The 23,809-nt window shown below is 45.4% G+C and overlaps 1 protein-coding gene and 1 non-coding gene across 3 annotated transcripts; one reads left to right on the plus strand and one right to left on the minus strand.

Moving 5' to 3' along the window:
- Window positions 1-4,398: 4,398 nt before the first annotated feature.
- COIL (coilin) lies at window positions 4,399-23,019 on the minus strand. 2 transcript variants are annotated; one of them, XM_062216172.1, is made up of 7 exons: window positions 22,732-23,019; window positions 12,560-13,670; window positions 12,354-12,440; window positions 11,762-11,809; window positions 8,979-9,048; window positions 6,219-6,307; window positions 4,399-5,371 (listed from the first exon to the last, which is right to left on the minus strand). In XM_062216172.1, exons 1-7 carry the CDS (start codon window positions 22,974-22,976, stop codon window positions 5,282-5,284), a joined length of 1,740 nt encoding a protein of 579 aa, XP_062072156.1. In that variant the 5' UTR covers window positions 22,977-23,019; the 3' UTR covers window positions 4,399-5,281. The 2 variants fall into 2 exon arrangements, with proteins under 2 accessions (XP_062072156.1, XP_062072158.1); XM_062216174.1 differs by lacking the exon at window positions 11,762-11,809.
- LOC133747458 (U6 spliceosomal RNA) lies at window positions 17,601-17,707 on the plus strand. The gene has a single exon (XR_009864390.1). It is a non-coding gene; the product is annotated as a U6 spliceosomal RNA (small nuclear RNA).
- Window positions 23,020-23,809: the final 790 nt, after the last annotated feature.

Below are 23,809 nucleotides of genomic sequence, written 5' to 3' on the forward strand. Positions count from 1 at the left end.
TATTTAAAAAGAAAAAAGAAAAAGAAAGAAAGGCAGTGTTACAGAGAGGGACAGAAAGAAAGATCTTTGAACCACTGGTTCATTCAAATGGCTGCAACTGCCGAAGTGGGCTGGTCCAAAACCAGGAGCCAGGAGCTTCTTTTGGATCTCCTTCATGGGCGAAGAGGCCTTAGAACTTGGGCGATCTTCCACTGCTTTCCCAGGCTACCAGCAGGGCACTGGATCAAAAGTAGAGCAGCTGGGACTCAAACCAGTGCCCATATGGGATGCTGGCATCACAGGTGGTGGCTTTACCCATCACACCACTGTGCCAGCCCCTGGACTCATTTCTATTCCATTTATCTATATCCTTATGCCAGTACCAGTCTTTCTTACTATATCTATATGACGCTTTAAAATCCCAAAGTGGGGGCTGGCGCTGTGGCATAGTGGGTAAAGCCGCTGCCTGCAGAGCCGGCATCACATATGGGCACCAGTTTGAGTCCCGGCTGCTCCACTTCTGATCCAGCTCTCTCTGCTATGGCCTGGGTAAGCAGTGGAAGATGGCCCAAGTCCTTGGGCTCCTGCACCATGCGGGAGACCTGGACCCCTCCAGGTCCTGTCTTCAGATTGGCACAGCTCCAGCTGTTGCGGCCAATTGGAGAGTGAACCAGCGGATGGAAGACCTCTTTTTCTCTGTGTAACTCTTTCAAATAAATAAATAAATAAATCTTTTTTTTTTTTTACAAATCACAAAGTGTGAGCCTTCCAACTTTTTCAAAATTATTTTAAGTTAATTATATTTTAATTATATATTTTAACTATTTATTCTGAGTCCCTGTATTTCCATATGAATTTTGTTATCAACTCATCAATTTCTCCAAAAATTCTAGCTCAGATTTTGATAGGGATGATGTTGAATATATGTGTCAATTTCAGGAATATTATCATTTTAACAGTATTACAATTTTTAAAAATTTACAACATATATTTCTTACACTTATTTTGTTGTTGTTTTTTTTTTTTCCTAAGAATTACATTCATTTTGGTGCTGTTATAATGGAATTGTTTCTTCTTTTTTAGATTTTTCATTTCAAGGGGCCAAAATTGTGATGCAGGTTAAGCCAACGCCTGCAACACTGGTATCCAGTGAGTTCCATTTCAAGTCCCAGCTGCTCCATGTCTGATCCAGCTCCTTGCTAACAGCCTGGGAAAGCAGCGGAAGATGGCACAAGTGCTTAGGCCCCTGCCACCCATGTGAGGGATCCATATGGAATTCCAGGCTCCTGACTTCTGCCTGGCCTAGCTTCAGGCCACTGTGGCTATTTGGGGAGTGAACTAGCAGATGGAAAATTTCTCTCTGCAACCTGCCTTTCAAACTGAAATGGCTGGGCCAGGTCAAAGCCAGGAGCCAGGAACTCCATTCTGGTCTGTTCTCCCACATGGGTGGCAGGGACCCAAGAACTTGGGTCATCTGTTGCTGCTTTCCCAGGCACATTAGCAGAGAACTGGATAGGAAGTGGAGCAGCCAGGACACAATCCGGCACTCATACAGGATGCCAGCAGCACAGGCAGCACATTAACCCACTGCACCCCAAAAGTGGCCCCTAAATCTTTTAAAAAATTAACAATTTTTCATTTCTGTTGTATACAAATGCAATTGATCTCTCAAAAATCCAGCACAATGCCGAATGTAAATGGCAACAGCAAACATCCTTGTCTTATTCCTGACCTTGGAAGAAAAGCTTTCACCCTTCAGTCATTGCTTGATGTTAGCTAGGAGGTTTTCAGAGATGTCCTCAAGTCCCAGAGTGTGTTTATCATGACAGGGAGTTTGCCAGTGCTTTTTCTGTTTCTATTTAGGTTTTGTTCCCTACTGAAATGGTAAAAGTATACTGATTGATTTCCATATACGTCTCCCTTGGTCACAGATTATAGGTTGTGAGACTCAGTTCGCTACTGTTTTGTAAAGAATTTTTGTGTCTGTATTCATTAGGGACACTAGGGGGCACTTTCCTTGTGACATCTTTGGGTAATACTGGCCTCAAAGAATGAGCTAGGAGCTCTCCCTGCTCTTTCAAAAGGTCCTGCCAGTCTGTGAAGGTTTAATGTTTGGTAGAGTTCACCAGTGAAGTCACGTGGTCCTGCGCACTTCTGGGGCAGATTTTGATGACTAACTCAATGTCTTTACTTGGTATAGGCCTGTTCAGATTTTCTATCTTTTTAAGCTAGTTTTGGTAGCTTGAGTTTCTAGGAATGAGTCCATTTACTCTATTTGTTGGCATGCAATTATTCATAGCACAGCAGTTCCTCCCTAGCCCCTAACTGCACTTCAAGAATATTAAATGGGCCATTCCAAAAATAAGCGATTCATAAGTTGTAAATCGGGTGCCCATGTGTAGCACGGAATCTCAGCAGTCCCACCCTTTCTGCCCAGGGTACAAATCACCCCTTGGTCCAGTGCAATCATGCAGTCCATGTCAGCCACTCAGATGGCGGCAGTGTTGGTTATCAGACTGACTGTCATGGTATTGCAGTGCTTGTGTTCAAGTAACTCTATTCACTGACTAATGGCCCCCAAATGCAAGAGTAGGGATGCTGGAGATTTGGAAATGCCAAGAAAACCATTAGAGGGCTTCCTTTAAGTGAAAAGGTGCAAGTTCTCCATGAACAGGAGAAAACACAGGGTTTGGCAATATCCAGTTTCAGGCATCCACTGGGGGTCTTGGAAGTATCCTCCCCAGACAAGGGAGGTCACTGTAATTCAGTTACCACCACAGTGTCCAAGATGAGAGGACAGCAAAGAAGAGAACAGTGACGTCAGGGACGTGCTGAAGAGAGCTGGAGGGTTTCCCCACAGGGAGAAAGGCACGGCGGGACACGGCCTGAGCAAGTCAGGGTCAGTCTTTCTGTTGGGAGTTGGTGCAGTTTACAATGGTGAGGAGACACTGAAGATGGACCAGGGTGAGTCGTGGGGCAGCAGGGGGTTACGCCAGAAGGTTCAGGTTCCCAAGGATAACGGCAGTGGACAGGAGGGAATGTGAGGCAGGTGCCCTGCTCTTGCCTACACTCCAGGCCAGGACAAACTCCACAACATCCTGGGGACACAGAAAGCTGCTCTGAGGCTACACCACACTCTCCCTCTGCCAGCTGGGGGATCTTTGGCAAGTCGGCACTCAGCACGGGGTTGAGAAGGGTTGGAAGAACTACTTCTCTAAACCCATAGAACAATCCTATAGTATCAGCAGCTGGTATTTGAGTATTTCCCATTTTCCTCATCTAGAAGTGAGCTTCTGGACCACCAGCTCAGGAACAGTGTAACAAGATCCCTGGCACATACTTCTTTTTATTTATTTTTCTTTGACAGGCAGAGACAGCCAGCCAGCCAGCCAGCATTCCCATTTGCTGGTTTACTCCCCAAATGCTCGCAATGGCTGGGTCTGATCAGGTTGAAGCCGGAAGCCAAGAATGCAGTCCAGGTCTCCTCTGTGAGTGGCAGGGAATCAACTACCTGAGCCACACCACTGCTTCGTGGGGTCTGCACAGCAGGGGGCTAGAGTCAGGAGCCAGAGCTGCAAGTCAGACCCAGGCATGCCTGGGTATGATGCATGGTGCAGGCATCTTAACTGCAAGGCCAAACGCTCATCCCTGCGTGTACCTCTCATGCAACACCTGCATTTCCCTCTCCCCTCTTCTCTCAGTGCTGGTATACGGTATTGTTTAGACTCCCAGTCCAAAGAGAATACAACCCTGAGCCCTTGATCTCAAGCAGTGAGAAATGCATTTGCATCTCCTGGTGATCCAGGACACAGGTGATTCTCTGAATGAAGTGTGAGAACTATATAGCAAACCTCAGTGTTTTGGGTGTGATGCACTTTTTATTTCCCTGAACTACTGTATTTTATTTTTTCAAAAAGCTGGTCATGGCCCCTAAATGGGTTTTCTGACCCTCCTAGTGGACTCTTCATAGTTTGAAAAACATTGCGACAGAAGGAAAAGGTAACACACACGCTGACCTTCACCTGAGGAAAACCCGCCCTCAGGCCAGCACTTCCTTTGCTATAGCCATGTCCACCAGTGCCCTGAATTCGTCTTCCAAACCCTTCCAAATCCTGTGCTCCATGGAACCCCAGTGCCAAGACCCCACCATTCACATGAATCTCACTCTTTCTGGGGTACCCTTCCATTATAAACCAACAAACCCAATTCTCATACACATGCATGCCGAGCAAATTAAACCGTGACGTCATCTTCACTGGACCCATGGCTCCCAGATCTGAAGAACGCCACTCGCCCAAACCCTGCAATGCCAGACTCTTGGTCAAAGCAGAGCTTGTTAGAGAAAATCACAACCTACAGCACTACTGTAGAACAGGAGCGCAAGCTGCAACGCGCAACTCAACACGAGGACCCAGCACGGACTTTCAGTTCAATATGATTTTATTTAAAAATTTGCAAAGCTGAAGGAGGGATATGATCTTTTGTTAAAAGAAAGCAATTTTTACAGCATATATTCAGCCTTTCTAGCTTTGTGTTGAATAGTAACAGCAAAGGAAGTTTCCGTTTCTGATCCTCACTGCGGCACCTGAGCCAGGCACTTGGCGTCTTGCAGCAGGGGCCACCACCTGCTCTGTGGTTCAGTGAGTCCTCTCTCCAGGTGGAACGCCGTTCTCCTCTAGGCACACACCCGGGCTCTGATTTTCACTGCTCTACACAGGGCCCCGAGAATCCTTCATTTACATTTGGGAAAAATGAAAAGGATTCCTTCACTCATTGTCTATAACAAACCCAACTAACTACTTGTGAATTCTCAACCATTTCAAGTATAAAATACTTGGAATTTATAAGATGTTCCACATTTAATGGAACAACTCAAATGTTAAAAAATTAGGTCAAGTAACACGCTTCAATACTTTAGAATGTTACTTAACAAAACTTATTGAGACAAGATATGCAGCACGTTGTTGTACTTGGTATTACCAACTCCTATTGAGGACTGCTAGTTGATGGTCAAAAAAATAGAGAAAGAAGAAACCATACACATTGGATGACAACAATGCCTGCAGGGAATGTTGTGTCTGGAACTTTGTTAACCAAAATTAACCTGGGGGACAAAAAAGGAAGGCCTACAATACCAACACCCATGTTACTTATATGATGAGGTAGATTTTTTTTTTCATATACAGTGAAGATAACAAAAAAAATCCATACAACTTTCAAATCCTCACTTTTTTTTTTTTTTAAATTTCAGGTTATAGCCACTTTCACAAACAAGACATTTATAGACTAACAAGTGGAGAGGTCATACTCTGACAAGTTCTGAACGCAAGGTGTTACTTGCAGGTTCAATAATCAGCCTTGGATCAATCAACTCTCTCCAAAAAACGGTGATCTGAGGAAAAACATAACATAGGTCATATAGTTTTCAGTAAGAAAAAAAATTCAAATACATTTTCATTTGTCCTGAATGGGAAGAACCAGAATCATCTGAGTCCCAAGTAAGCTAAGTTCAGTTAGGCTACAAGAACTCACTTAGGCAGGCTGCACCAAATTTTACGTTAAACATAATTCATCTTCTTTGATCTAGGGCAAGTGTAGAGGGAGGCTGCTGGCAGGGGGAGAGGGCTAACCGGTTCCAGGGCGGTCAGGCATCTGCCCAGTGCACGTGAGGCCCACAGACCTGGGAGCTGGATGTGGCCCAGCTGGATCACAAGGCCACTGGTGCCCTTTTGTGCAGCTCTACAGTGCTTATTCTTCACTGCCTACAGACAGGAACTATTTTACAACAGGAGAAAACAAGCGCTGATGCTTGGCCATATGGATATATGAATAATGAGAGCCACCTAGTGTCACAAAAGGTTACTACAGGCTTGTGCTTCTATTTCAAGGCTCTGTTTAATAATGGAATAAGAAAGCCTACAAGGTTGAATTTTCTAATGCTGTTTCCAGGAATGGATTCAACAAAAAAAGTGGGGCTGCACATACTGCAAACAAACATGTACAGGAGACTGCATCAAACCTGCTGATCCCATCAAAACCCTGTTTGTGCCACCTGTTACACAGGCTCTCTGAGGGCCAAGAGGGTGCCTTGATTTGGCACTTAGACCTGTAACTGCCACTCTGCAGGAGGGGCAGGCTCCCCTAGGGCTCGGATCCTTTACGGCTTTAACACAGGCGGCTTAGGAAGCTACAACGTCACGTCCCAGGACCCCGGTATCAGCTGAGAGAAGCATGCCCACCTTCCTTTCCTGTGTCACGGCATACTCCACTACCTCGGTGCCATTTTCGTTGTGATAAACCAAATCAAATTTCCCAGGTTCTTTCAAGGCTGAAACCAGAAGGGAAGGAGGAAAGACAGTAAGCCACCGCTCAACAGTCCAGGTGTTCTTCTGCAGGGACTTTATATCGCTGGGAGAACAGCTGTGGACAGTTGTGACGGCCGGGCACGTACAGTAAGGGGTGCTCCTCACTAACGGGAACCCCTTAGAAAAGCCTGTGCCAGTGACAGCAGAGTTTCTTGGTCAGAGATGATCTCTCCTTCATCCAAAAGCAATGAGCTTGATGAACTGTCACCCATAGTCTCAGAATAGAATGTGAAACAAGATAATTCTCAAATATCATTTATATGTTACAATAAGGGGAGGGGTCACATGAAATGTTGTTCTGCCTTCACAAATCATATATGTGGTCCCTGCTTTGCACAGTAGTAAGAGATCAGAACAATGACCATGCAAGCAAAAATCATGCAAAATGATCTCGATGGTACAAACTATGCTGGTCTCATGAGCTTTAAAAATGTTCATCAAAACATTAACAACCTTTACTGTATAGGAAAGTGAAACTGGGATTTGTGAGGTACACTTTAATATTAGAAACTGAAAAGTGGAAATACTTTCATGTCTTTGTAAGAAACGTGTCAAGCGTGGCTTGCTCAGTGCCTGCCTTCTTGTATGACTTAGGACGCAGAGCAGGCACCTCCCCTACGCCGTGCAGAACTGCCACACTCCTTCCTAAGCTTCGATCAGCCCTGAACACTTCTATCCCTTGAACTTTTAATGTCATAAAGTAGCTATGAAAGCGCATTCCATTTCGCTCTGTGCCATCTCTGTGCAGCTGTTTTGCTGGGTGGGGGCACTCCCGGGACCATCTGCGTCCTTTTCCTCACAATCACGTTCTTCGTTTATGTCAGCGAGTTCACATAAACGGCAGAGTCACATTCCCGCCATTAGCTATTTCTCCTGTTACGCCACCAAAATTCAGTTTGATGGCACCTTCAGCTCCATCACTTGCTGTCCCATTTTGCTGTTGACCACACTTTTATCTTTGTTGGGCAATCCCCTTTCATAATTACTCATTTTTGTAAAATGTTGTGTGGGTTTGCCACTGCAAGACAAGGAGACAGCACAACTCCATACTCTGCCGCATACGTAAACCAAATGTCGGCTGCACAGCAACCCAACCCTTCTCTAAGTGACAAGACTGGTCACAGGTCACGATGCCTGTATATGACTGACACAGCCATCTGAGGACTGAAGAGCCAGCAGTACTCTAGGGACTTACTCACACTTAACATTCCCAATGGCATTGGGGGACTGGTGTTATCTGGCTAAAGCATGGTAAATGAAAATCATAAATAATAGTATCGTGCAAATAGAGGGCTCCTCGTACTTCTACAAGCCAATGTCTTGATGCCCTGGAGAAGAAAAGTTCTGACTGGATGTCATCGCCTGCAACGACCTGACAAGAAATGACCAGGTTGGGTCTGTGGAAACTGACATGGACAAGTTTCTCTGTCCATTGAGAAAAGGGGCTTCTACCAATGAAACTTCACCAGAGGAAAGCTGGAAAGCTCTCATTCTAAGTTATACCCGAGGTACAGAGGGTTACAGCACTGCTCACAACACTGGCACACCTCATCAGAGCCCTAGTTCAAGTCCCCACTGCTGGATTCCTGACCCAGCTCCTAGATAATGCAGGAAAGCAGCAGAGGATGGCCCCAGGATCTGGGCTCCTGCCACCCACATGAGAGACCCAGATGGAATTCCAGGCTCCTAGCTTTGGCCTGGCCCATCCCCAGCCCTTGGGGCCAAGTGGGGAGTAGAGCAGCAGGTGGAAGATCTCTTTCTCTGTCTCCCCCTCTCCCTTTCGCTCTGTCACTCTGCTTTTCAAATAAATAAAACTTAAAACAGTTATAGCTAATCATTTATTTAATAGCACATAGGAATTTAGCTAAAAACGCTTGTGACATTTCTATCTACTGGAATTTTGAATCTCCTATTCCCTATCTTATTTAAAAAGGAACAAAAAACAATTAACTGCAGTAGGGTCTGCATAAAAATAACCAAGAAAAGCGATCTCCCCTGCTCTCTAGCCAGGGACCCTCCAGCACAGCTCAGTCTCTGTTCTAGGCTTTCAGGACCATTAATGGGTTAATCAGTGATAAAACAGGGAAACTTTTTTTTTTTTAAATTTACTTTGACTTAATACATAAAAGTATGTTCACCTGTCAAACTTCTGAAATAACGCTAAGTAGTTCTTTTGAGTTCATTAGGTAAACAATGCCCTTAATGTATTGTCTGCAATTTCCATTGTTTTGTTAATTAACATAAGAATGCAAAACTTTGCAAGGCAATTTAAGTGCAGAATCTTCCTAAATTTTTACAGAATGTCTCCCAATCTTTTATAGCTGATCCACCCACACATAATTTAACAGCATTTTTAAAGTAGTGTTCGTAATTCCTGAAAATAATTCTTTTCAGTTTTCATCAGTTCATATAACTTTTGATGAAAGTCCATATTAGAGCAGTCAGAATTTGCCCCACTCCTCTTAGATTGCCAATGATCCGGCTAAGAGGAGTACAGCACAGAGGGGCGCAGATATCGCCAGTCAGCCGGGAGGCTGGCTAAGTGGCGGCCATAGATGCTTCTTTATTGGCTATTTAGAAACCACCACAGGTATGTACAGGCTAAATGTTTAAATTCATTTCTAAAAGACTCACCAGGTAAGGATGAAAGAATTTCTATATCTACTTGCTGGGTCTCTGGATTGTGGCTTAGTATTTTTCCTTCCTTTCAAAAACAAAAGTCCGAGTCAAATATCAACACATATAACATAGTACATATACTTAAAACCACTGAATTACAGATTGTAAACTGGTAAATTCTTTGTTACATGAATTTTAACTCAATAAAAAAATTAAATAAATCAATGTGCAGGGGAAATTAAGCTGCTGCTCGTGAAGCCGACATCCCACATCGGAGCACCAGCTCCAGTCCTGTCTGCTTCATTTCCAATCCAGCTCCCTGCTAATGTGCCTGGGAAAGCAGAGGAAGATGGCCCAAGTGTTAGGGCCCTTGCAGCCATGTGGGAGACCAGGATGGAAATCTTGGCTTCTGGCTTCAGCCTGGCCCAGCCGTTTGGGGAGTGAGCCAGCAGATGGAAGATCTCTTTCCCTCTCTTAACCCCTTTCTCTGATAAACACTTTGAACACACAAAATTACCCTCAGAAGCAAAATAGATACATTTAAATCACAAATGGCAGACACTGACCTAAAGAACACAAAAGTAAAGATTAGACTAGATCATCAAAGCGACTGAATAGAAGAAAGAGGAAAAGCATGGGCCAGCACGATAACTCAGATGAGGTTTGCTCGTGACAACATCAGGGAAGGCCTCACATATCCCAACAGGGCCTCTTTTACAAAGTGGTAGTAAGCTGCAAGCAGAAACTGCAACTAGAAACGAGAAGTCCCTTGGTCACTGACAGCATTACGGGTCCCTTCCTCCAGGTCCCCAGCTTTGGGAGCTGGTTTTCAAATGCATCAAGAGGGTGCACTGCCCTGTGCACATGGGTGGTGGTGAGACAGACAGGCAGTCTTTGGAGGCACCCAGTGAGGCCCACCAGTCAGTTCCTCCTGCTTCTACCCAGCTTTTCTGGGCACAGCCAACAGTAGTGTTTAAATCCGACCAAATGGTGGCCAGGAGTCTGGGAGACTACATTCTTTGAGGAGAGATTTGACTTCTGGAGATGAGCTTAACAAATAAAGCAGATGATCAAGCTCGATTTCAGCATTTGAGGTCAAAGCAAAAGAGTGGGACAAACTGTAATTCCTAAAATGGTTTTGAATGTGATTTCAAAACTCTCCAAAAAATACTGGGAACTAAAGTAAGCAAATAGCCTGCCAAGGAAATAACTATGGTAACTAGTATCAATTTAATACACAATAAATCATATGACCTAGAACTATAATTGGCAGAGGTTATTAAATTTATCAATTCAATATTCATTGCCATTTTGTCAAATAAAACAGAAAATCAGTTATCTATGGTGGAGTAACACAACATCCTGGGCTGTCTAAGACAGTCCAAAACAACTTTCCTTCCAGCATTACCAATTATTACATTAAAAATATAGACTGATGGCCGGCGCCATGGCTTAACAGGCTAATCCTCTGCCTTGCGGCGCCAGCACACCAGGTTCTAGTCCCAGTTGGGGTGCCGGATTCTATCCTGGTTGCCCCTCTTCCAGGCCAGCTCTCTGCTATGGCCCAGGAAGGCAGTGGAGGATGGCCCAAGTCCTTGGGCCCTGCACCCGCATGGGAGACCAGGAGAAGCACCTGGCTCCTGGCTTCGGATCAGCGCGATGCACCAGCCGCAGTGGCCATTGGAGGGTGAACCAACGGCAAAAAAAAAGGAAGACCTTTCTCTCTGTCTCTCTCTCTCACTATCCACTCTGCCTGTCCAAAAAAAAATTATATATATATATATATTATATATATAGACTGACAGGCTGGCATTGTGGCATAGCTGCCACCTGCAACGCTAGCATCCCATGTGGGTACTGGTTCAAGAACCGGCTGCTCCACTTCTGATCCAGCTCCCTGTTAATGCACCTGGGAAAGCAGCAGCAGATGACTCAAGTGCTTGGGCCCCTACATCTATGTGGAAGACCTGGATGAAGCTCCTGGCTCCTGTTGGTGCGACCATTTGGGGAGTGAACCAGTATATAGAAGATTTCTCTCTATCTCTCCCCTTCTCTATGTAATTCTGCCTTTCAAATAAATAAAAATAAATATAAATAAATAAATAAAATTTTTAATGCTTATAATTCTACATATTATACCAAAAAAGTATACATTTAAAAACTTTTTAACTGACATAAAAATTGTACATATTGGGAGTATGTATTTATTTTAGTAAGATTATATCAAAATTTTGTTGGTTGAAAAAAAGGGATGGAAACATAATCACACTGAGACAAGCTTTTACTGAACAATGAAAAACTCGTATGACAGAGTCTCATACAGATATAAAGAGAGTAAATTCCAAGGATGACTGTGAACTACATGGTTAAGTGATGATGCAAAGATACCATATTAGACCATAATAATCAGAAGACATTTACAAATACATGAAATAGATGCTTATAATAAAAATAATCTTTTCCAGGTGAGAGCTATTTATTATTTTCATATTATGTTCTTTCAAAATTTAGGCTCATGAGGGAGTGGATTTTCAAATAAGTACGTGTTTAAATTGATTAGGAAAAAAAAAAATCAAGCTCATCAATTTTTATTCTATATTCTTCTCAAGTGCCAAGAAAACAGCATGGACAGACTTCAGCTGTTCACAAGTTTATAGGTTAATGTTTTCATTTTCTACATTACTTTATGACACTGTTCACTCAAAAAATTCTATACTATTCATATAAGTAGTATTATCTACAATTTTCATTTTATTAATATACTGAAAACTTAATTATTTTTAAATAAACAACTTTACCTTGTAGTCAGAGACATCAGGAGAGTAATTGGATGTTAGTTCCAAAAGCTACAGAAGAAAAAAGTCACAAATACCAAGCTCTTATAACCTTTCACATTCCCACAGCTCCTCCCTCCTACCCAAGAAAATCGTGAAATGTAAAGGTGCCCACACAAGCCAGGGGAACTCTATCATCAACCAGTGAGAAGGCTCTTATAAATATTATTTAATGTGACTAGACGAGTGAAGTTTGTTTGGAAATGGAGTTAACCATTTTGGTTACAAGCACTGCTGTTTTAAAATATACCTTAGGGGTGGGCTTTCCATCTAACAGCTAAGACACCATTTAAGACAATCGCATCCCCTTAATGGAATACCTGGATTTGATGCCTGTCTCTGGTTCCTGATTCCAACTTCCTGTTGAGGTACAGTGACAGCTTAGGGACTGAGTTTCCCGCCACCCACATTGGGTTGAGTTCCAGGCTCCCAGCTTTGGCCTGGCCCAGACAATGGGGGCATTTGGGGAGTGAACAAGTAGATGGGAGCTCTCTGCCTCTCTCTGTGTCTCTTCAATACATAAAATCTTTAAATAAATAAATAAAATAAAGCATACCTTAAATGCAATCTTTTCTCCAACCTGAGGGGCAGCTGCTAAGAGTGGTAACAGACTATAATCCTTCTTGTGTGTCTCTACTGGATTCTGAAAAACAGCATTAGTCAAGTGACTGGTACTCGTAAAAAAACGTAAACTCATGACATGAACTCCAGATACACTCCATGGGAAAGTGGGGGAGGTAAGCTACAACCAATCATACCTACCTGGATAAAAGTAGATGTGTTTGTTATCATTTCATTTAATTGCTTCTGCTTCTGATAGTCAGCATTTCTGTTCACAACACCAGACACAGCCTGCCCTCGCCCTCGCCCTCTCCCCCGCGCACCCCGACCTCTGGCTCCCTTCCAAGAAAGAAGGTCCTCTCCTCGACCCCATCCTCTTCCTAGGCTGGAGGGGAGAGTCGCAACAGAGGGAGGACCGGGAGCCTGTCTGCCACCGCTTAAGTCAGAATACTTCCAGCCGGCAGCAGGTGGCACCTGCGAGGACAGCCCTGGACCCGGGCAGCCTCTCCCTGGGAAGAGGCCAGCCGTCTTGAAGAGCCCCGAGGCACTCTCGGGAGTGCTCTTGGACAGCAGGCACTGGTCATCCGACTCTGAACTCGAGTCTGAACTAGACGAGGATGTTCCGGTGGTCTTGCCCTGGCTCGGAGTAAGGCTAAAGCCACCTTTTGCAGGCAATTTGTTTGCAGTCGTATTTTTTGTAGAGGATCCTTCCTTTGCTAACTCAGTGGGAATTTTCTCTGAGGAATTTCTGGCCTCCGAAGTGACATTGCTGAGCCCATCGCTGGTGGATTCGTGACAAGACTCCGACTCCGAGGAGGAACTGGGGCTGTCTTTTGAAACAGTGCCTACACCAGCTTTATTTCTGGCTTTTGCCAGGCTGTTCTTAGCAGGACTTTTTGGAGTACTACAGTTCTGAGTGGTCCACTCTTTTACCACGTGCACTTTGGGAGACTTGGAATTCTTGGTCTGCTTTTTATATTCACATTTCTCCTTTTTCTTTGGTGATTTCCTTTTGGTTTCTTCATCATTGTCATCCATAGTGCCACCCGATGCTTTGTTCTTTCTCTTGTTTTTTTTCCCCACAGCCTGCTCTGTGACCGCTTTTGTGTGCAGAACCAAGGCCTTCTCATTACTACTACTGTTCTCTTGCCTTTTCCAATGTTTCTTTGAATACTTGCAATCTATGTCACTTTCTTCGTTCTCCTCCAACTTAAATGCCCGCTTCTTTGCTTTTCTAGGTAAAAAATGAGTACCATCACCATTCCTGACTACTACAGAATTCTCGGCAACTCCTCTCTCTTCTAATTTAACTCTGTCAAAAGAACAAAAGAGAAAGCTAGAGTGAGCACTGCATAAGTACGTCCCAAGGACTTAGTTATACACCAAGATGATGCTACAAACTTAGTACCACCAGTCCATGAAAAACTGTTACATCACTTAACACACAAAGGATGCCTTTTGACAAAATGGCCTAGACAGCATCACTTATGGTCAACTTTCAAATGGTTGGTCTTGTTCTTTGACTACTGACTGCATCCCAAACATCTTCTATGGATCACCTCTCATCTAAACACCACTACAGAGGAGAGTCTGTCACGTCACAGAGAGTCTGCCACACGATTACATCTCAGACAAGCAACCTGCCCAGAATCCACAGCTGACAAGTAGCAGAAAAGCAATTTAATTCTCAGTCTGTCTCATTTCAACACTCAACTTTCCACTACATAAGTTACCAACCCTAAAAGATGATTATTCATTTTTGTTTTTGGAATGTTGCCTTTTTAAAAACTTTAGGAAGGGAGGGGCCAGTGTTGTGGCATAGTGGATAAAGCTGCCACCTCCAGTGCTGGCATCCCATATGGGCACTAGTTCGAGTCCCAACTGCTCCACTTCCAATCCAGCTCTCTGCACCCACATGAGAGACCCGGAAGAAGCTCCTGGCTCCTGGCTTCAGATCGATGCAGCCCTGGCCGTTGCAGCCAATTGGGGAGTGAACCAGAGGATGGAAGACCTCTCTCTCTGTAACTCTGACTTTAAAATAAATAAATAAATCTTTAAAAAAAAAAAAAACTTTAGGAAGGGGCCAGCGTTGTGGCATAGTGGGTAAAAGCTGCCACCGCCTGCAGTGCCAGCATCCTATATAAACTCAGGTTTGAGTCCCAGCTGCTCCATTTCCCATCCAGCAAAGCAGCTCTCTGCTATGGCCTGGGAAGGCAGTAGAAGATGGCCCAAGTCCTTGGGCCCCTGAACCCTCGTGGGAGATTCACAAGAAACTACTGGCTCCTGGCCTCTGATTGGCCCAGCTCCAGCAGTTGTGGCCATCTAGAGAATGAACCAGCAAATGGAAGACCTCTCTCTCTACCTGTCTGTAACTCTTTCAAATAAATAAATATTTTTTAAAAATTTAGGAAGGGCCAGCACTGTGTCGCAGTGGGTTAAAGTCCTGGCCTAAAGCACCGGCATCCCATATGGGCACCAGTTCTAGTCCTGGCTGCTCCTCTTCCGATCCAGCTCTCTGCTATCGCCTGGGATAGCACTGGAAGATGGCCCAAGTCCTTGGGCCCCTGCACCCGCATGGGAGACCCAGAAGAAGCTCCTGGCTTCAGGTAAGCACAGCTCTAGCCATTGTGGCCCTCTGGGGAGTAAACCAGCAGATGGAAGACCTTTTTGTCTCGACCTCTCTCTGTAACTTTTTCAAATAAATAAAATAAATCTTTAAAAAAAATTTAGCAAGATACTAAACAATTCATGTTCTGAGGGATAGTTACAGTGACCTATAATATTCGATGACTTTCTACGGTTAATTTTATGTGTCAACTTGACTGGGCTAGGGATGCCCAGATGTTTGGCTATTGCAGCCATCTAGGAAGCAAACAAGTGAATGATGATCTCTCTCTGATGTTTAAATAAATAAATAAATCTATAAAAAAAGAAGCAGTAGTAGTAGTTTTAGAAAAAGTCAGACTATCAGATTTCTCCTTTTTTTAAAAAAAATTAATTTGTTTTTACTTGTAGCAATGTTGTAATTCAAGATTCAAGATTCAATTCTTTTTTTTTTTTTTTAAGATTTATTCATTTATTTGAAAGAGTTACAGAGAGAGGAGAGGCAGAGAGAGAGAGAGAGAGAGGTCTTCCATCTGCTGGTTCACTCCCCAAATGGCCGCAATGGCTGGAGCTGTGCTGACCCAAAGCCAGCAGCTGGGATCTTCTTCTGGGTCTCCCACGTGGGTGCAGGGGCCCAAGGACTTGGGCCATCTTCTACTGCTTTCCCAGGGCACAGCAGAGAGCTGGATCAGAAGTGGAGCAGCCAGGACTAGAAATGGCACCCATATGGAATGTCAGCACTACAGGCAGCGGCTTTACCCACAATAGCACAACGCCAGGCCTGCAACGTTTTTCATTCCTCTATCTGGATCCCCAACAACAAACGGAGCTGTCCTTTCACAAACAAAAGTGAATTGCTTATTTTATTAGTGATAAGAGATATGAGAACCAAAAAACTTTTAAAACAGATCCTCCATCTGGGCAAATTATGTGGTATTAGCAAGATGCAAGTATTCCCTGTAAATCTGCAACGCTGCTTTAAGGATTTTGATAAACAGAAACGGACATGCGGGGCTGATGTCAAGCAGCAGGTTAAGCTGCAGCTTGTGATGCTGGCATCCCAAACCGAAGCTGAGTCCTGACTGCTCCACTTCCCATCCAGTTCCCTGCTAAAGTGCCTGGGAAAGCAGCACAGGATTGCCTAAGTGCTTGGAGCCTCTGCAACTCACATGGGAGACTCAGAAGGAGTTCCAGGCTCCTAGCTTTGGCCTGAACCAGCCCCAGCCATTGTAGCCATTTGGGGGAATAAACCAGTGGATGGAAGATCTCTCTTTCTCCTTCTGTCCCTCTAATTCCCTCCCTCCCTCCCAACATCTCTCCCTTCCTCTACCTCTCCTTTATGTCCCTCTAACTCCCTCCCTCTCTTTCTCTCTGTTGCTCTGCCTTTCAAATAAATAAATAAATCTTTTTAAAAAACACAGACATACCCACCTACCCTGCCTAACACTTCTACTCACTTCCTTTCAAGGCCAAAGTGATTACATGGGTTCAAATCCCTCTTCTCAGTGTAATTCAATTATTTTAAAATCATTACCTCAGCCTTTCCTAGGTATACAAAGGAAGATAATGGTAATTGCAGTTCTCAGTTGAACTACCATATATCTAGAGCACACCTAGCTCAGAGCAAGCGCTATTGGAACACCAGGTCTAATTTGTATTTAACAACCATCAGATGTTGCTGTCCTCTGAAGGAGACGCTAGTAGGTTTCTAATAAACCCGTCCCATCAACTGCGAAGGTCAAGGGGGACCCTTTACCCACTCACCTGTTTCCTGCAGCCTTCCTCTGGTCTGACTGCTGCCTGCATTATCACCTTCAGAGAGGTCAAATTTCTTCAACAGGGGCACACAATGAATGAGTTGGAGAGCCAAGTCAAACCCAAGATTTAGATTGGAGGCCCTGAGCTCTCAATCACTCTGCTCCCCCACCTCTCACATGCTAACAAGCAAAAGGAACTCATATTGCTGGCAGAAATAGACCTGTACCACTTTTCTGGAGGTCGGTGTGCTGGTACCTATCAAACTGAAGATGTGTCCTCTCTTTGATGAAGGAGTACCTCCTCTTGGGATGTATCCTGCTGAATCAGTGCTCAAGCACAGAAAGATACATGAGAATACTCCCCACAGTGAGGAAGCAACCCAACACGTCCATCAATAAGGAGCTGTCTAAATACTGGCATGGTCATATAAAGAAACACTCTACAGCATTTAAAAACAAAGATGCAGATCACCTACTGTATACAGACGCTTCTCAACTTACAATGGAGTTATACCATAATAGACTCCGTAGAAAATAGCGTTGCATTGAAAATGTATTTAATATACCTATCCTACCAAACAGCACAGCTTAGCCTTGCATACCTTAAAAATGTGCTCAGAACACTTACATGAGTGAACTGTTGGGCAAAATCACCTCACCCAAAGCCTAGCTTGTAATGAAGTACTGCCAGCTCACTTCAGTCTACTGAAAACTGTGCTGAAGGTGAAAGAATGGCTGTATGGTACACTGTACCAAGGCAAGCCACACTCAGCTGGGGACTGTCTGCTACTAAAACGAAAGACACTCATGACGTGCTGGGTGAAAGAGAAAGGTGCAGCACCAGGCGCACTGGTGACACTTGTGTTTAATACGCATCTGTGGTGCTCGCTTCGGCAGCACATATACTAAAATTGGAACGATACAGAGAAGATTAGCATGGCCCCTGCGCAAGAATGACACGCAAATTTGTGAAGCGTTCCATATTTTAAAAAAAAGTTATGAAATAAATGAAAAATAAACAAAGATTATCAAAATTTGTGGGATGTAGTAAAAGAAAAAAAACAAAAAAACAAAAAAACGCATCTGTGTCTGCCCAAGTATGAAAAGGACCTGGAAAGACACACCCAAACTTAACTGGGCATGCGGTGTGGGAAAATAGAGGACTTTCTACCTTAGACTATTTTGAAGTACAATTTCTTTAACAACAAAAAATTTTTGCTTTAATAAAGTATGGGAAGAAATGGCTACAAATGTTCCAGAAATGAAAGCAGTCAATGGCCAACTTTAAAAAAAAAATAAAAAGATTTATTTGAAAGACAGAGTTACAGAGAAAAGGACAGACAGAGAGAGAGGTCTTTATCTGCTGGTTTATTCCCCAAATGGCTGCAATGACTGGAGCCAGGCTGATCCGAAGATAGGAGCCAGGAGCTTCTTCCGGGTCTCCCACGTGGGTGCAGGGGCCGATGGACTTGGGCCATCTTCCACTGCTTTCCCAAGCCATAGCAAAGAGCCGGATCAGAAGACGAGCAGGCAGGACATGAAATGGTACCCATATGGGATGCCGGCACCACAGGCAGAGACTTAACCTACTAAGCCACAGTACCGGCTCCTGGCCAACTTCATTGATCTCTATTTATCCATGGGCATTAGATAAGCAAGGTCCTTGACGTGAGAGCAGCTCTCAGTATTTTACATCCCAGAAGCCATCAGCATGCTGTAGACAACATCCAGCGTCAGTGACTCAGAGCTACACAAAGCTGGGCAACTTTAATGGCAGCTACTCGAGGCTCCAGGAAACCAAACTGTCCTCAGCTCGGGTGAGACTGTCCTCCTAACTCCCACTACCTCCCTGACATGTCCCGAGTGGATGTCCAAGGAATCTCTAACTACAGCAACACGAAATGAGAACCATCCCTGATACTCCATCACGCACTAAACGTCACAGAGTTCAGAGAGGAGAGAATGCCCTCAGCTGCCTTCCAGGATGATTCTGCAACCGAGAAATCTTGACTCTACCTTGTCTCTCCAAATCAGCTCTGCTACCAGGCCTCTGCGGAGCCCTCTTCAGAGCGGGCTATGAGCTAACCCACGTCCTGCTAAAATTCCTGTGGTGAGGTCCTAACCCCAGCACCCCAGAATGTGCCTGTGTGGAAACAGGGCCTTTAAAGAGGTGATCAAGTCAAGATGAACTCACTGCGGTGGGTGCCAGGCCAACGTAGCCAGTACCAGGGTCCTTACGGGACGCCAAGACTGTGAGAGGACTCACTTGCAAACCAGTGAGAAAGCCTCAGAAGAAACCACGCCCACCCACACCTCGACTTCCAGTCTGAAACTCTGAGAAGCAAATCCCTGTGGTGTAAGCCACAGTCTATGGCAATTCTGTTTTAGCACCCCTGCAAAACAACACAGGGGGATCCAAGTCAATGGCAGCACTTCCGCCTCCCAGGAGACTCAGAGAACTCCTGTAGGAGCTGCCCGCAGTCTGGGAGCAGGTGAAGTCAAGCCCTCCAGCTTGAGCGAATGGGCTTTGAGCCAGCAGCAATGGCACACAAGTATGGCACTGCCTCTTGGGCCTCAAAGGTTATTTCTCGGGCCTCGCCCACCTGGCTATACCATCCCTCACTGAACTTCTCTCAGCAGCCCCTGCACTCCCAACAGGAGCCTTCTGCGGGTCAGACGCATCCTTCACCAAGCCAGGCTAGTGTCTGCCTGTACGACCGCGTCCTGGCCGTCCAGCGTCTCCTCCCCATCCTTAACGTACCCTGAGCACTCTGTCCACAATCTCTCTCCTTGCCCAGCTTTCTCTGCAGTTAGCAGTGAAATCTAGTCTAACTCTTAGGCTAACTGCCTACGTCACATGAGAAAATAATATTTAGAAGCATGACACTAACGTTGGTCTACTCCAACATTAAGGTAACTTTGAGAACAGACATAGTATTGGTCTGTTTTCAGTTACTAAAACATATTACCTGAAGTCAGATATTTTAAAAACAAAAGCAGAGAAGATAATTAGCTTGGTAGTTAAGATACCAATTAAGATACCTGTATCCCATACTGGAATACCCTGGTTTAATACCTGGCTCTGGGGGCTGGCGGTGTGGCACAGCAGGCTGAGTCGCCGCCTGCAGTGCAGGCATCCCATATGGGTGCCAGTTCAAATCCTGGCTGCTCCACTTCCGATCCAGCTCTCTGCTATGGCCTGGAAAAGCAGTAGAAGATGGCCCAAGTCCTTAGGCCCTTGCACCCCCATGGGAGCCCCAGAAGAAGCTCCTGGCTTCGGATTGGTCCAGCTCTGGCTGTTGTGGCCATTTGGGGAGTGAACCAGCAGATGGAAGATCTCTCTCTATCTGCCTCTGCTTCTTTGTAACGCTACCTTTCAAATAAATAAATCTTAAAAAGCAAAACAAAACAAAAAAAAACACTCTGGCTCCGGAGTCCAGCATTCCTGCTAATGCACACCCCAGGATGCTGCAATGATGGCTCAAATCATTGGGTTCTTCCACCGCTAGGGGAGACATGGATTGAGTTCCCAACTCCCAGCTTCAGCCTGGCCCCATCTTGGCTGTTGCAGGCAGGAAATGGGAGCTCTCACTCTCAAAAAAAAAAATTTGTTTAGCTCACAGTTTTGACTGTTCGAGGAAGGACACAGCACTAGCATTTAGCATTTGCTGGACTCTCCTGAGGGCCTGGTGAGCACCAGCGTTAGCTGGACTCTGGCAGCAGGCACCACAGCAGGAGACTGCACAAGTGGAAAAGATCACATGGAGAGAAAGGAAACCAGAGAGTTCGGGGTCAGACTCACTCTTTTATGATGCTCACTCTCATGAGAATTAACTTAGGGTCCCAAGAGAACTACCTTCATCTTTTTGTGGGCAGTACCTCCGGTGACCTACCCAGTTACCACAGGTCTCATGTTTTAAAGGTCTCCAACCTTCCAATACTGCCACACTTGGGACTACGCTTTCAATACGTTGATTTGGGGTACACAGAACCACATCCAACCACAGCAGAGACTATGTTTCCTTTGGTAGCTATGAACAAAAATTCAATTGGTCAAGGGAAGGCTAGATGACTGGAGGCAAGAAACAACACAAAATTTTCAGGATTTTCCCAAGCTTTACCCATTTACCACTGAAGCCAGCTAAAAAAGGCATGTCTTGCCATAAGCTGACGCACTCAGGGGAAATTTACTTGTAACAGTTTTCATGCGGTTTTTGACACTGTTAACTTCATTATAAAGAATATTATTTCCCAGATGACTCATCAACTGCAGTACAGCCATGGGTAGCTGGCAGCAAGTTATTAATCATTGGGCAGAGGACAGTTTAGAAAGTACACCCTCTAGGAGGGGACAGTCCTTACAATTGTAATATTTAAATACTCCCTAAATTGCAGAGGGAATACAGACCCATTTCACAGACAATAAATAGGATAAAAAACTCTCTGAATTTTAGGCTTTTTCAAGCTGTCATCTGAAACAGTGGAACATCATTATATCACAGCATCCTTGACCTGAGAGAGAGCCAAAGATGTAGTCATGTTCCAAATTAAATTCCCTAGTGTTCGGAAGAAATCTTGTGAATGCGACGTGCTCTAGGTAGCAAAAGGAATAGTCAATGATATTCTGGGGAAAGGGCAAGCCAAAAGAAGTGGGTGCATTCACCACTCTGAAATTAATTCACCATAAGCTAAAGCTTACAGGGGAAAAGGGAGTGTGCATCCCGTCTAGTGCTTGAGAGCCCACATCCCACCCTGCAGTGCTTGGGTTCTAGTCCCAGCACCCTCCTTATTTCAGCCTCCTGATAATTCCTGAAGACTGTGGGAGGCTGTGTGATAGCTCAGGTGACTGACTGGGCCCCTGCAACCCATGTAGGTGACCCAGATCATACTCCACGCCCACAGCTTCAGCTCTGCCCTAGGCCTGGCTGCTGTGGGAATTTAGGGAATGAAACAGTGGAGGGTGAGCTCGCTCGCTCCCTCTCTGCCTCTCAAATAAATAATTTTCATAAGAAAAGAGAAACAGGAGTGGGCGTTTGGCACAGCAGTTAAGATGCTGGCTGGGATGCCCACATCCCACATCAGACTACCTGGGTTCCAGTCCCAGCCCCATTCTCGTTCCAGCTTCTTACAGTGTTTACCCTGGGAAGCAGCAGGTGATGGCTCAAGTTGTTGGACTCCTGCCACACACAAGGGAGACCTGGATTGCATTTCTGGGTCCTGCCATTGGCTTGGCCAAGCCCTGGCTATTGTGGCTATCTGGGGAGTGAACCAGTAGATGGGAGATCTGTCTTGCAAGTAAATAAAATAAATGAGTAAGTTTAAAGAGGAAAAAATAATAATAATAAGCCCTGAAACAATTAGCCCAAGACATGCATCCGAGCTGGAATGCCTGCATCTCCACACCTCGCCAGCAGCTCCTACTACAACTGCTCCGGGACAGTCATCTCAGCGTCATCTTCTCTACATGTCCAAAAGCACACCTGGAATTACTCTGCCTTTCTCAAATCCACCTACTTGAACCCAAAAGGACCCAAACACCTATCTCTGTGAGTGGACCCCAAAACGCCGGGGCGAGACACCGAATGCCCCCGGGGCTATCACAGGGCTAACGCTGGACAAAACACGCGTTTGAAGAAAACTTGCCAGCTGCGGTCTGCCTGGCGTCCCGCCCCGAACCCTGACCCTGACCGCGGCCGAGGGAAGGCCGGTCCCTGGCACCGTGCGCACGATCACGGCGCCAGGCTGAGCGAGGACTTGGGAAAGCAAGGCTGCACGAACCCCGAGCCGGCCGGCACACAGCAGGCTTGTCCCGCGTCCCGTCCACCTGCGCCGGGGAGCGTCCCAGGCTTGCAGGACGCGCGTCAAAACGCAGGCTCCTGAGCCCCTCCTCGACCACACCGCGCGGGCCCTCTGCGCCCCGCCAAGCCCACCCCGCCGCCCCCGCCGCCCCCGCCGCCGACCCGCGCGGCCCCGCGGCCGCAGGCGCGTCCCCGGGCCGCCGCCCACGCGCACCTGAGGCAGTCGTTGTCCCGCACCAGGCGCGCGCTCTCGGCTGGGGGCAGGAGCCCCCCCTCCAAGTAGAGGCCCAGGAGGGCCCCCGAACTGAAGCCGAAGCGCTGGCGGATGAGACTAATGAGATCCGTGACGACTCGGCATCGGTTCAAGTCGACCAGAAGCCAGAAGGCTGTACAGTGTGGAGTGGCTGGCGGTGGATAATCAAATTGAAGCCGTAACCTAACCGTGTCGGAAGCTGCCATCTTGCCGTCCTCAACGGAAGCCGAGAGACACCACAAAGCTCCCGTGCGCAGGTGGCCCCCGCCCCCTGGAGCCGCTACCGTGTGCCACCTTTCGGCAACGAGTGGTTACTGCAGGAGCGCGGTTGACAGAGTTTTGTTCAGGACAGGGCTAGGGAAGAGTACAAAAGAAATAAATGCTTTTATTCCTTTCTTATCAGATAAATGGAGGGCCCGAATTTAGGCAAGTCGCTGGATGAACAAGCACTTGACACCAGTGGCGATCTAAAGTACGTCAAAGATTTTTTTTTTTAAAAAGATAGCAACTCCCAATACGTTTAGTTGACCCCAATCTTTCATCCCAAGGAGTTGAAAAAGATGTCATTTCTAGCGCGTCGTCGACATTGACATCTCTCTTCTAAATGTATCCAGTGAAAAAAGTACTCTAGCTGTTTAATGCCCACCACCATCCATATTTTAAAATGCAAAAATAAGTCCTTTTATTTACCTGTAGGTAGGTAAGTGCGAAATTTTACATTATTCCTTTAATATCCATTTTTCCTACAATATATATATGTCAACCCTTTAATTGTCATGTCAAAGGTATGAACTATTATCCTCATTCAGAAGATCTAACAAACCAAGGTTCAGAGAGGATAAGTAACTTCCCCAAAGTAGTAGGTGAGTAGGTGCAGGTTTCTGGCACTCAGAAGATGCACTGAAAAAAACAGTTTTTCAAGTTTTTTTCTTAAAGCTCTATGTCTTTTGTATTAAATTATTAATATTATTAGTGATACATAATTGATCTAAATAGCTTCAAACATTACATGTAATTATGCATCACTATTAGGTAGGAA

The sequence above is a fragment of the Lepus europaeus genome, chromosome 18, assembly GCF_033115175.1.
Source record: "Lepus europaeus isolate LE1 chromosome 18, mLepTim1.pri, whole genome shotgun sequence".
In the NCBI taxonomy this organism is placed as follows: Eukaryota; Metazoa; Chordata; class Mammalia; order Lagomorpha; family Leporidae; genus Lepus; species Lepus europaeus.

Excerpts from the sequence above, each read along its gene's own strand:
- COIL (XM_062216172.1), bottom strand. The coding sequence starts at position 22,976 with ATGGCAGCTTCCGACACGGTTAGGTTACGGCTTCAATTTGATTATCCA. Across the intron at positions 11,810-12,353 it reads GAGAAAAGATTGCATTTAAG|CTTTTGGAACTAACATCCAA; the intron begins GTATGCTTTATT and ends TTTCTTCTGTAG. Across the intron at positions 9,049-11,761 it reads CTGATGTCTCTGACTACAAG|GAAGGAAAAATACTAAGCCA; the intron begins GTAAAGTTGTTT and ends TGTTTTTGAAAG.